The 12,479-nt window shown below is 41.9% G+C and overlaps 1 protein-coding gene across 4 annotated transcripts in view; it reads right to left on the reverse strand.

The window, feature by feature from the left end:
* The window catches only part of AASDH (aminoadipate-semialdehyde dehydrogenase), a 29,681-nt gene extending 24,189 nt beyond the window's left edge, over window positions 1-5,492 (reverse strand). The window contains exons 1-3 of one of the 4 annotated variants that reach the window (XM_061420238.1): window positions 4,045-5,492; window positions 1,900-2,170; window positions 1,688-1,808 (exon numbers count right to left, since the gene is read on the reverse strand). In XM_061420238.1, coding sequence (XP_061276222.1) covers window positions 1,688-1,808; window positions 1,900-2,170; window positions 4,045-4,081 — 429 coding nt within the window. In that variant the 5' untranslated portion in view covers window positions 4,082-5,492. The remainder of the gene's footprint in view (window positions 1-1,687; window positions 1,809-1,899; window positions 2,171-4,044) is intronic. The other 3 variants (XM_061420237.1, XM_061420240.1, XM_061420239.1) reach the window with 3 other exon arrangements.
* Window positions 5,493-12,479: the final 6,987 nt, after the last annotated feature.

Genomic DNA, 12,479 nt, shown 5'->3' on the forward strand with positions numbered 1-12,479 from the left:
TGCCAGAATGTTTCCTGGCATGTAAAATCAAGGCCAGCTGAGAACCACCACTCTAGGAGATTCTGGGCATACAATAGATGCTCAATAAATACCTCTGATTGCTCTTGTGTTAACTGACGGAAGAACACTTACACCACCATGAAAATTATGGAAAAGGAAGCAAGGTACTTTTTATGGGGTTTGTTATGTATCCAACTCCTTCCTATATGCAGTTATAAAGACTAGCTTGATATTGACAATTAATTCTTCCACCGAACCACCCCATCTACAAACCTTTCATCAAGGCTGTTTAAAAAACTGAACCTCACGCTCTCATTTTAGTTTTGCTTGTGTGTGTGTGCGTGCTCAGTTGCTTCTGTCATGTCCGATTCTTTGAGACCCTATGGACTGTAGCTCCTCTGTCCATGGAATTCTCCAGGCAAGAATACAGGAGAGGGTAGCCATTTCCTTCTTCAGAGGAATCTTCCGGACCCAGGGATTGAACCTGGGTCTCCTGCACTGCAGGTACATTCTTTGCCGCTGAGCTACCAGGGAAACCCTTAGTTTTGCTTATCAACAAATAACCAATTTGAGGAAAACTGTGGTCAGATAACCATACACGTATATTCAGAAAATATTTATTTACCAAATTAATACTCACTGTCTCTTTCTGGAGGCCCTACTCTAATACCTATTATTCTATAGGAAGCCCCCCATATACCTGAAGCTCTTGAATTGTCTTACTGATGTACATTATGGATACAAATGCATATATACACAAATAGGTGAAAGGCATTTAAGTTACTCTCAAACATAAAATGATTCATATAGGAAATGGTAGTAATAGGCTAAAATGAATATATTTTCTATAATTTTTTCCATGGTAAGGCAATATTTTATAAACAAAAAATGAAGAAATAATAATGAAACATGGGCTGCCCCTTGCTTAACATATAATACCAATTTTGCACCTAAGGCAGTGTTTCTTGACTAGAAGTGACTCTGGCTGGCAGTCACTTAAAAATTTTAAAAATAATATATTTAGTTTCCCAGAAAGATCTGACCTAAGTGCCAATCTCTTTCTCAAAATCTAAGCTCGGATACAGTTCTTTAATGTTGCTGACCACTGTAAGTTGGCATAAAGATACAAAGATAAAAGTATCAAGTATTGGGACTTCCCTGGCAGTACAGTGGTAAGACTCCAGGCTTCCAGTGCAAGAGGTATGGGTTTAATTTCTGGTCAGGGAACTAAGATCCCACAGGCCACATGGCCAAAAAAAAAAAATCAAGTATTATAAAAGTTTCCTTTGGAAACTTTGGAAAGAGAAAGTAAATTCAAGGCAATTCACAATTCATTATTATGAGGGCAGAAGATATGTTCATGTCATTGAGGTTCTCAATGGAGCATGGATGGTGGAGGATACCTCCAGGAGACATTTGGCAAAGTCCGAAGAAAATTTTGATTGTTACAACTGAGGGGTGCTACTGACACCTGTTAGGTGAGGCCATGGGGTTACTAAACATCTTATAATGTAAAGGACACTCCTCATAACAAACAATTATCCAACCCAAAATGTCAACAGTGCTGAGACTGAGAAACTTCGCTGAATTAGTGAATTTAGAAATCAAGATGGGGATGGGACTCCCTTCAACTGAAAAGTAAATAAAACACATTAAAAAAAAAAAAAACTTAAATAGCCACACTTACACTTATATGCACTTTTTCAACAAGGATATACTTCAGGTTACATTTTTTCATAAAATGAACTGATAATGCTGGTGGTGAATCTGGATCAACAGGTACATAAGCAGCAGGGACTTGGAGAATTCTAAAGAAACAAAGGACAGAGTCAGCACAGGATATCTGTTGAAAATAATCTTACTTTAAGATATCAAATTTTCAGTTCTAAAAAATCTTACCCTAAAATCCAAGAGGGTAAGTTTATTGTAGGATGGCAGTAGAGACCAATTTCCCGAATTCCTTGAAACTCACAGTGTAACAGCAGAAAATTCGATAATGCTGAAGCAGCATGAATCACAGTCTTGTAGGTATAGTAAACTGGAGGCTGGTTGTTACATTCATCAAAACACACAGCTATTTTATCTGAATAAAGGGAGGCAGCCTGATGCACCAATTCCTGAAGAGTCATTTCACTGACGCTTATTTGAACATCACTGGTAGCAGAGAACTCTATATCAAGAAATGTTAGGGGAACAAGGAGTTTCATGGAGTTTGTTGCGGGGGGTGGGGGGGATGTTTGGAGAAGAAATTCTATACAATCACTCCTCATAAAAATGACTATATCAAAGACACAATTAAAGAATCACTGAACTATGAACTGTCTATGGTAACTTTGCTGAAAACAACAGGGTTGAAATTTTGATACAGTCAACCTAATTCCCTGTCAGAACTGGAAGCAAATATGAGAGGGCAATGGTATATACACAGATGAGGATCAAACAAGTAGAAATGCAGAATTCTCTCAAAACAGACCACACAATAGGAAAGAAATAATAAGTAAATTATTATCCAGTAAAACTAAATTCAAAGTACCATATGCTTAGTTTTTTCATTTTTCTTGTTACAGGTTGATTAAAATAATTAAAATCCTGTACGGAAACTTTGAAAAAGCTAATTCAAGTGAAGTCTGCTTTTAGGAACTGAACGAAGGTGAAAATAAAATCAATCTCTGATAGAAAAAAGAGAAAAAAACCCTTACATTTATCTAAGTTTAGTCCTCTCTATATAAACTGTGATTATTATTAATATATAATACTTTTTTCAAAGGTCACAGCAAGTCACTTTTATAGCTGTTAAGAACTAAGCTCTTCATACTCTAGTTTGAAATATACATATTTATAACATATATATTACACACACACACATACATATATTGTAGGATCTTAGTTTCCCAACCAAGGATCCAACCCAGGGCCCCAGAAGTGAAAGCACAGAACCCCAACTACTGGGCAGCCAGGGAATAGCCTCTAATTTGATTTTTAAATTGCCAATAAATTCATTTAAACTTAGACTCTATAATATTACAACTCAATAAAGTATTATATCAATACAATGTTCTTTGAGCTTCTCAATGCAGGTCACATAAAAAGAAAATGTGAAGCTGTATTTCATCAAAAAAAAGTTAGGCATGATTGAACAATAACAAAAACCTCACAACTGTCTTATTTGAACTTATTTTCCTACTGATTCATCCACATCATTTAATTAATATCAATTAGAGAAAATAAAACATTCCTAAAGACAGCAAGGGACTTCCTTTGTGGCTCAGCTAGTAAAGAATCTGCCCGCAATGCGGAAGACCTGGGTTCGATCCCTGGGTTGAGAAGATCTCCTGGAGAAGGGAAGAGCTACCCACTCCACTATTCTGGCCTAGAGAATTCCAGAGTCAGACAGGACGGAACAACTTTTATTTCACTTCAAAGAGAGCAAAATGAGTAACTGCTGAAACCCATAAGGTTTGGAAATACTCTGATTTCTAAACACAAACTTTTAAATATAAAATATTTGCAGTATTTTTAATAAGCTTTTCTACAAATACTTGCTCTTTCTGTGATGCACAAGATAAAATGAATTTTTTAAAAAGCCATTTTTTATGACAAATTACAACATTCACTATACATATCTATACAATTAATATGTTTTTTAAACTTTCAATTGCCAGTTTTCTCTTTAAGAGAATTAAGGCCAAATCTATTCTTGTTGTCTAAGGTTTTCGTTTTCATTAACTGAATCATAAATACATTTGTTTCAATAGAGGATACTAAATGGATGTCCAAACATTTCTGGGACCACAGAAGAAGGGGGGAAAAAAATTGGAAAATCTGGTAAACAGATTATATATGTAACGGGATCATTAAGTTTTAAGATACTTGCAACTTTATGTCAATAGAGGCTGCTATTGAGTCATGAGAGGTCTTAGGGACTCTTGTAGGTTACTGGTTATTTTAAATACTGATAAATAACCTAAAAACTTTATTTTCCCATATCCACCAGCTTCTTAACGTTCATGAAGCGACTACGATTAATAATAATGCATTTTTTACCTTTCAACACGTTTTTCCAATTGCTTCTCGAAATCATGCTATTTAGAAAAGCTACCTTACATTTGAAATAAGGTGCAGAGTCTAATGCAGGGTGAGTGGAGAGAGCACAATGGTCAAGTTTAATCTTTGCACCACCACTCCATTCGGCCAGACACCACTAATTCAAATCCGAGGCCAACGCTAGCCCGGAAGCTAAGCAAACCTGTGTGCAGCCAGCCCCAGATGACGCCGTACTTCTCCTCCCTCACACATGTCCCTACTGGATACCGCCTCCTGTCGAGACCCACTCAGAAGGCCCAGAGGTGAGAGGGTAGCGGGGAGGTCTGAGCCCATCCGGACCTTCTCCCGCCAGCCCAACCCAAGGCGTCACACACAGCGAATAAATCAGTAACTCCCAAGGTTTAAATCTGGCCTAGCCTTCCGAGATGTAAATGGCGCGGGTTCACCCGTAATCTTCCGCGTCGCCTTGCTGACGTCACACGAGCGACCCGGCGCAGATAGCGTCACTCTGTCCCGCCCCGCCCCTTCTCCGAGCTTCGGAGGCCTCTGCCAAAAAGAGATGGCATTTTGCTGCTTGTTCTCATTTCAAATCTCCACTCCAGTCACGTTGGATTTTGGACATAGTTTGCGAGGACTTTGGAGTTGACACCCTTGGAGTCGTACCCTTTCATACTTGCCAAGAAACTCTGAGCGAGAAACTTTAATTCGAAGCAACTGGCTCCTTGTTCACGATGTGGCTGGCTAGAAAGAGATCGCTTGGAGTTGGTGCTAAGAGCGATGAAATCATTGTGAAATACACGAGTGACTGGACTTCATCCATTAAACTTTTTAAAAAAATAATAACTTGTCCTACCTTGCGGGGGACTATGCAGCAATGAAGCCTGCAAACGGATTCCTTGTCATAAGGCTGACATTTTAATTGGAAGAGGTGCATTTAAATGAAAACTAAGAACATTTCAGCTTTCAATAAGAGTTATATAGAAAACAGGTCTGAGTCAAGAAAGTTACTTAAGCTACTTATGCTCCTGAATAGCAGTCTTTTTTTAGAGGAGTTGGAGGCATGTAAGTTAATTATTAAAAATGTCAGGAACAATAATGGTGATTTAAAAAAAAAGATACTGTGCTGGTAGCAGAGAGGAAATAGAAACCGAGTTCCCCTAAAACCAGCTTCCCTCACTGACATAACTGACATAACCTCCCTCCATAACTGTATTCCCTATCTTGTCTCCTCTGACATCAATCTTGGGCTGCTGCTGCTGCTAAGTCGCTTCAGTCGTGTCCGACTCTGTGCGACCCCAGAGACAGCAGCCCACCAGGCTCCCCCGTCCCTGGGATTCTCCAGGCAAGAATACTGGAGTGGGTTGCCATTTCCTTCTCCAATGCGTGAAAGTGAAAAGTGAAAGTGAAGTCGCTCAGTCGTGTCCGACTCTCAGCGACCCCATGGACTGCAGCCTACCAGGCTCCTCCATCCATGGCATTCTCCAGGCAAGAGTACTGGAGTGGGGCACCATTGCCCTCTCCAATCTTGGGCTAACTGAATACTAATCAACCAGAGTCAGATGACTGTGTGTGTGAAATTGCTCAGTGGTGTCCGACTCTTTGCGATCCCGTGGACTGTAGCCTACCAGGCTCCTCCATCCATGGAATTTTCCAGGCAAGAGTACTGTAGTGGCTTGCCATTTCCTTCTCCAGGGGAATCTTCCTGACCCAGGGATCGAACCCAGGTCTCCCCCATTGCAGGCAGACGTCTTACCATCTGATCCACTAAGGAATGCTATTTTTGATAACATCATTAATGTACTAAAATTGCTGTTGCAGATATATATACATATACATATATACATACACATATATAATGTAGGTACGTATATCATTAGTAACATACAAATTCAGGTTGTTTTTCTAGGACAAGATGAGCTCACAGACCTGTATCACCGGGCCAGGGAATTGTAAACTGCAGACAACCTGACTCACAAAACCAGATTAAGAAACGGTGGGGCTTCCCTGGTGGCTAGTGGTTGAGAATCTGTCTTGCAATGGAGGGGAGGTGGGTTCTATCCCTGGTCAGGGAAGTAAGACCCCACATGCCATGTAGCAACTGTGTGCCACAACTATAGTCTGTGCACAGTGAAAGATCCCACCTGGCGCAACTAAGACCCGATGCAGCCAAATAAATAAGTAAATAAATATATTTTAAAAGTTAGAAGATGGTGATTAATCCCAATTTCTTTGTTCTTGCCCTTTAAAACATCCCTAACTTAAAGACCAAGAAGGGGTGCATCTGACACCTGTCTCCCATGCCCTTGCTTGGCATCCTGCAAATAAATCCTTAACTTTGCTGCAAACATCTGCTGTCAAAGAGTTTGGCTTTCTGAAGCACTTTCCCAGTTACAAAATGATCAGGGTTTTTGTTTTGTTTTGTCTAGGGAAAGGACTGAGGAAGCAGCCTTATATCAACAAATGATGATATAAAGGAATGAGAACACAATGCTCTTGTGTCCTTAGGCATTGGTGGCAAGAAACTGTATCAGTAATCGAAGTAAGAGATACCTCCACTTGCCCATGAGTATGTACCACCCATCTTTGATTTGGTGTGTGTGTGTTGAGGGGGTGGGGAACAGTGTCAGATGTGTATCTTTGCTTCTATATTTGGGACTGACACCATTATCCACCCAGTGAGTGGGGGAGAGAAAGCCTAGATACCCACCCCCACCCAACTTCTTTTTACCCTGCTGTATGCAGTCAGATCTTCTGTCCTCCTGTCCCCAGTCTCTAGACCACTGCCCAGCTGGCCATATAACCCATTCCAGATTCTTGAATCTCCATTCCAAGAGGTTCTGAATTCGTCATCTACTGAGGGAGGGGCCTACAATCTGTATTCCTCCTCTGCCCGCCATCTGCATTTTTAAAATGCTAACTTCTGCTCTCTTACTTCAGGTGCTCTTGCTCAGCTTTTCCCTTAAGCCCTTCCAGTCTTGCGTGGCTACAGTAGGATAATTTAATTATCCTACTGCTACCTGCCAGGGTAATTTAATTCTGATATTAATGATAGCTTGTTTGAGTTTTTCTTCTCCTTTCAGTCTCTATTTCTTCTGTTGCTTTTGGACTCTTATGTTAGAGGCTTCCACAGGTGTCTGGTAATAATTGATTATTTAAAAGTGGGACATTTAAAAGCTGATTGAAAGTTCAGAGTCCGTGGGATATGTATTTTGAAAACCAAATGAGAGAAAAGGGCTGTAGAGGTTGGGAGGTCTCAGAATTCGGTATAAAAATTTCCAAGTGCCTGATGTCGTCTAACACAAGGACTCTCTTTTTACTCTCTCCCAAATAAAAGGGCTTTCAGAATTAGGCTTTTAGGTTGATGAGTGGTATCATAAGGGTATAATTCATTCCCAAGGGAATTGCCAATCCTTTTAGTTACCCTCTTTATCCTTACTTGCAGAAGCCAGTTTCTCAGTTTTTTAGGGCCCTGATGTCTCAGTGGTAGGGGAAAAAAAAAAAAAAATCCACCTGCCAATGCAGGGAGGGTTCAATTCCTGGGTCAGAAAGATCTCCTGGAGAAGGAAAGGACAACCCACTGCAGTATTCTTGCCTGGGAAATCCCATGGACAGAGGAACCTGGCAGGCTACAGTCCATGGGGTCCCAAAAGAGTTGGACACAACCTAGCGACTAAAACAAAATGATGTAAATAGTATTGTTTACTGGCTTTGCTCCCTGCTGGTTTAGTCTTTCAGTTCAGTTCAGTCGCTCAGTCGCATCCAACTCTTTGCAACCCCATGGACTGCAGCACGCCAGGCCTCCCTGTCCATCACCAACTCCCGGAGTTTACCCAAACTCATGTCCATTAAGTCGGTGATGCCAACCAACCATCTCATCCTCTGTCGTCCCCTTCTCCTCCTGCCCTCAAACTTTCCCAGCATCAGAGTCTTTTCAAATGAGTCAACTCTTTGCATGAGGTGGCCAAAGTATTGGAGTTTCAGCTTTAGCATCAGTCCTTCCAATGAACACCCAGGACTGATCTCCTTTAGGATGGACTGGTTGGATCTCCTTGCAGTCCAAGGGCCTCTCAAGAGTCTTCTCCGACGCCACAGTTCAAAAGCATCAATTCTTTGGCGCTCAACTTTCTTTAGAGTCCAACTCTAACATCGATACATGACTACTGGAAAAACCATACCCTTGACTAGACAGACATTTGTTGGCAAAGTAATGTCTTTGCTTTTTAATATGCTTTCCTTCCAAGGAGGTCATAACTTTCCTTCCAAGGAGTCAGCGTCTTTTAATTCATGGCTGCCGTCACCATCTGCAGTGATTTTGGAGCCTCCCAAAATAAAGTCAGCCACTGTTTCCCCATCTATTTGCCATGAAGTGATGGGACCAGACGCCATGATCTTAGTTTTCTGAATGTTGAGCTTTAAGCCAACTTTCTTCTTTCACTTTCATCAAGAGGCTCTTTAGTTCTTCTTCACTTTCTGCCATAAGGGTGGTGTCATCTGCATATCTGAGCTTTTCCAAATCATCTGAGCCCTTTGCTTTTGGTTTCAGAATTTTATCACTTTCTATCCTTGAGTTTGTGACCCTAAAAAATCCTTTTACTGTCATTTTCAGAGGGTCTAAGAGGAAGCAAATGTAGAAGCAATGTTTAAGATACCATTTTTACCTGGTAATCTAGACTGATCATTCTAAAACATACATCAGAGCAGCCACAGCATTCTTAAGAAGCTTCAGTGGTCTCTTATTGCCTACATGGCATTCAGACTCTAGTAAGGCAAGTGAGATAGTTCATTATCTTTCTAGCCTAACCTCTCACAATTGACGACTGCTTCCTCACCCCATGCTCCACAGTCCCCACACCTGGTACTGTCAGATCCAGCTATAATAAGACCCTAGTAAGTCTTCTGGGAGAAGGCAATGGCAACCCACTCCAGTACTCTTGCCTGGCAAATCCCACGGACAGAGGAGCCTGGTAAGCTGCAGTGCATAGGATCGCTAGGAGTCAGACACGACTGAGCGACTTCACTTTCACTTTTCACTTTCATGCACTGGAGAAGGAAATGGCAACCCACTCCAGTGTTTTTGCCTGGAGAATCCCAGGGACGGGGGAGCCTGGTGGGCTGCCGTCTCTGGGGTCACACAGAGACGGACACGACTGAAGTGACTTAGCAGCAGCAGCAGCAGCAGTAAGTCTTCTGAGCCTGCCAAACTCTTATCAAGTTTCCACACCTGTGCTTCGGCTGGGTCACAGGCTAAAAACCCTTTCTCTCTCCACATTGGCTCGATGAACAGTTACTCCTCTTATGGAAACACAGCTTCAACATCACCTTTCTTCAAACTTTGTATGAGAATTTAGCTATCCTCCTCCAACCCCCATCCCATGAACTTAGCATACTGCTGGCAGCGATTGGCCATGATCCCTGAGTGTCCCTGCAAATTCTTACTAAGTATGCAAAGAACACAAGGTACTGACTGCTTAGAGTGATCAATCTTCAGAGCTGAGGTAATGTCTTCCCCAAGTAGCAGGCTTGCTTCCACTTATTGTAAAAAGAATGAACCCCCCAAACTTAGTACTCCTTTCCTGTACCACCACCCAGTTTATGTGCAAACTCCATTTATGTCCACCTCGGTCACCCAGGGGGACTGTGGAGGCTTGGAGAGCCATCAAACAGGATGCTCTGGCCACAAGTAATGAAATTCTCTAGTCTTCGACCCAGGAACCTCATGTGCGCTGCCATGAAACAGTAACAGGTTACCTTATTAGCTTTTAAATAGGGCCCAAGCCTAGACCCTTCCCAAACTGTGACTTAACACTTGTCGTAGATTTTATAGCAGCTGCATTGTTTCCAAGTCTGACCTAATTTAATCCCTCTTGACAGCAGAGGCTCATGTGTTTTGCACCTGTTTCCTGAGTATCTTTTTATTCTTCTCCATCTACTACATGGTTCCCATTCCTGATAATCAAATACATACCCCAGTATTTTGCAGATCCTTTGCACATTTATTGGTACATTCTCATTTCACTGCTTCTCTTCACCTACTTCCCAACTCATCTCTCAGTTGACAATGTCATTGTTTCTTCTGAAAATAAAAATTATTTCAAAAATAATTTTCAAAGTCCTTGATCCTACCCTGAGACAAGGTTAGGTCAGTTATGTGCTCCTGTAGCATCATAGCCCATAACACGGTTGGGACTGTCTTGTGTGATTTATTCTAAGGGAGCTCATCTGCCCAGTTGAAGTCAGAGGAAAGAGTGACGGGTGGTTGAGTTCATTCAGGCTTGGCACATTTGCCCCACGACTGAAAAAACTGGAAGGATGAGGGAAGTCAGGCTGTTTGCAAGAGTGAGCCCACTAGAGTTCTCTAGAGAAACAGAACCAATGGAATAAATGGAGCTTAAGAAACTGGCTCAAAGCATTGCAGGGGCTGGCAAGTTTGAAACCTAGGGCAGACCCCCAGGCCAGAAATTCAGGTTAAGAGTTGATATTGCAGCCCTGAAACAGCTTGGAAACTGGCAGGGTTTCTAGGCTGCAGGCCCAAGAATTCTAATTCAGGAAACTGCAATCTGTTCTTAAGGCCTCAACTGACTGGATGAGGCCTACCCACACTATGGAGGGCAATCTGCTTTACTCAGTTTACTGATTTAAATGTTTATTACATCTAAAAAATACCTAGACAGGTGTTTCAACAAACAACTTGGCACCAAGAGTCTAGCCAAACTGAAACATAAAATTAACCACCACATCTAACGTATCCATCACTGAAGCCAAACAAGCAACTTCCAATGATTGAGGAAGGGTGCAAGCACCAACCTGGGTCTCCTTTGTGTCATCATTTTCTGTTTGACATAGTGCAGTGAGAAATTCCAAAACAGTTAAAAAGAATCGATTCCTGCCATCCAACAACTGAGCTACAGATCAGATCAGATCAGTTGCTCAGTTGTGTCCAACTCTTTGCGACCCCATGAATCGCAGCACGCCAGGCCTCCCTGTCCATCACCAACTCCCAGAGTTCACTCAGACACACGTCCATCGAGTCAGTGATGCCATCCAGCCATCTCATCCTCTGGCGTCCCCTTCTCCTCCTGCCCCCAATCCCTCCCAGCATCAGAGTCTTTTCCAATGAGTCAACTCTTTGCATGAGGTGGCCAAAGTACTGGAGTTTCAGCTTCAGCATCATTCCTTCCAAAGAAATCCCAGGGCTGATCTCCTTCAGAATGGACTGGTTGGATTTCCTTGCAGTCCAAGGGACTCTCAAGAGTCTTCTCCAACACCACAGTTCAAAAGCATCAATTCTTCGGCACTCAGCCTTCTTCACAGTCCAACTTTCACATCCATACATGACTACTGGAAAAACGATAGGCTTGACGAGATGGACCTTTATTGGCAAAGTAATGTCTCTGCTTTTGAATATGCTATCTAGGTTAGTCCTAACTTTTCTTCCAAGGAGTAAGCATCTTTTAATTTCATGGCTGCAGTCACCATCATAAGAAGACAATTTCTGCACACAAAAACAAGCTTACATTAAGGTTGCCGTTTACTCTTAAGTGTCTGTGCAGTTCTACTGTTGAGGGGTCTGGATTTTCTCTTTGATCAACAAGAGGGCCGTTTTCCTTAGAGATGTTGACTATACTTACTTGAAACCCAAAGAAGGCATGAGAAACTCACCTGATGCTCTAGGGCAAGATTCTGAGAGGCAATGATACTAATATGATTAAGTGGATTAAGTCTGTCAAAGCACACTTTGCTAGATTCCAGGGAAGTAGAGATAATACCTAAAATTGGTACAGTAAGTAGTATGAGCTAATTATTTAAAACATACAGAGATTAATGGCAGAAAAAAATATTTAAAATGTGGATGCACTATAGAAGACTGGAGATGGCCTCTGCTTTCTTTACTTTAACTATATGCATCTATTTTTATTGTTTTTGTTTTTTAGAGGTAGGACCCTGGTGTCTTTATTTTTGTGATTTTTTTTTTTTTTGGTCCATGGTGTAAGGCATGCGGGATCATATTTCCTGACCAGGGATTAAACCTGTGCCTGCTGCAGTGGGAGCTCGGAGTCTTAACCACTGAAGACTGATAAGTCCCCTGGTATCTTTATTTTTAAACAGACTGTTTTTAAAGCAGTTTTAGGTTCACAGCAAAACTGAGCAGAAGGTACAGAGTTCCCATATGCCCCCTGTGCTGTGCTGTGCTTAGACATATCCAACTATTTGAAACTCCGTGGGCTGTAGCCCACCAGGCTCCTCTGTCTATAGGGATTCTCTATGCAAGAATACTGGAGTGGATTGCCATGCCCTCTTCCAGGGATCTTCCCAGGGATCGAACCCAAGGGTCTCCTGCATTGCAGGTAGATTCTTTACCAGCTGAGCTACCAGGGAAGCCCCCCATATGCCCCCTACCCCCACATATAATAACCTCCACTGTTATCAATTTTCCC

The sequence above is a fragment of the Bos javanicus genome, chromosome 6, assembly GCF_032452875.1.
Source record: "Bos javanicus breed banteng chromosome 6, ARS-OSU_banteng_1.0, whole genome shotgun sequence".
Taxonomy (NCBI): Eukaryota; Metazoa; Chordata; class Mammalia; order Artiodactyla; family Bovidae; genus Bos; species Bos javanicus.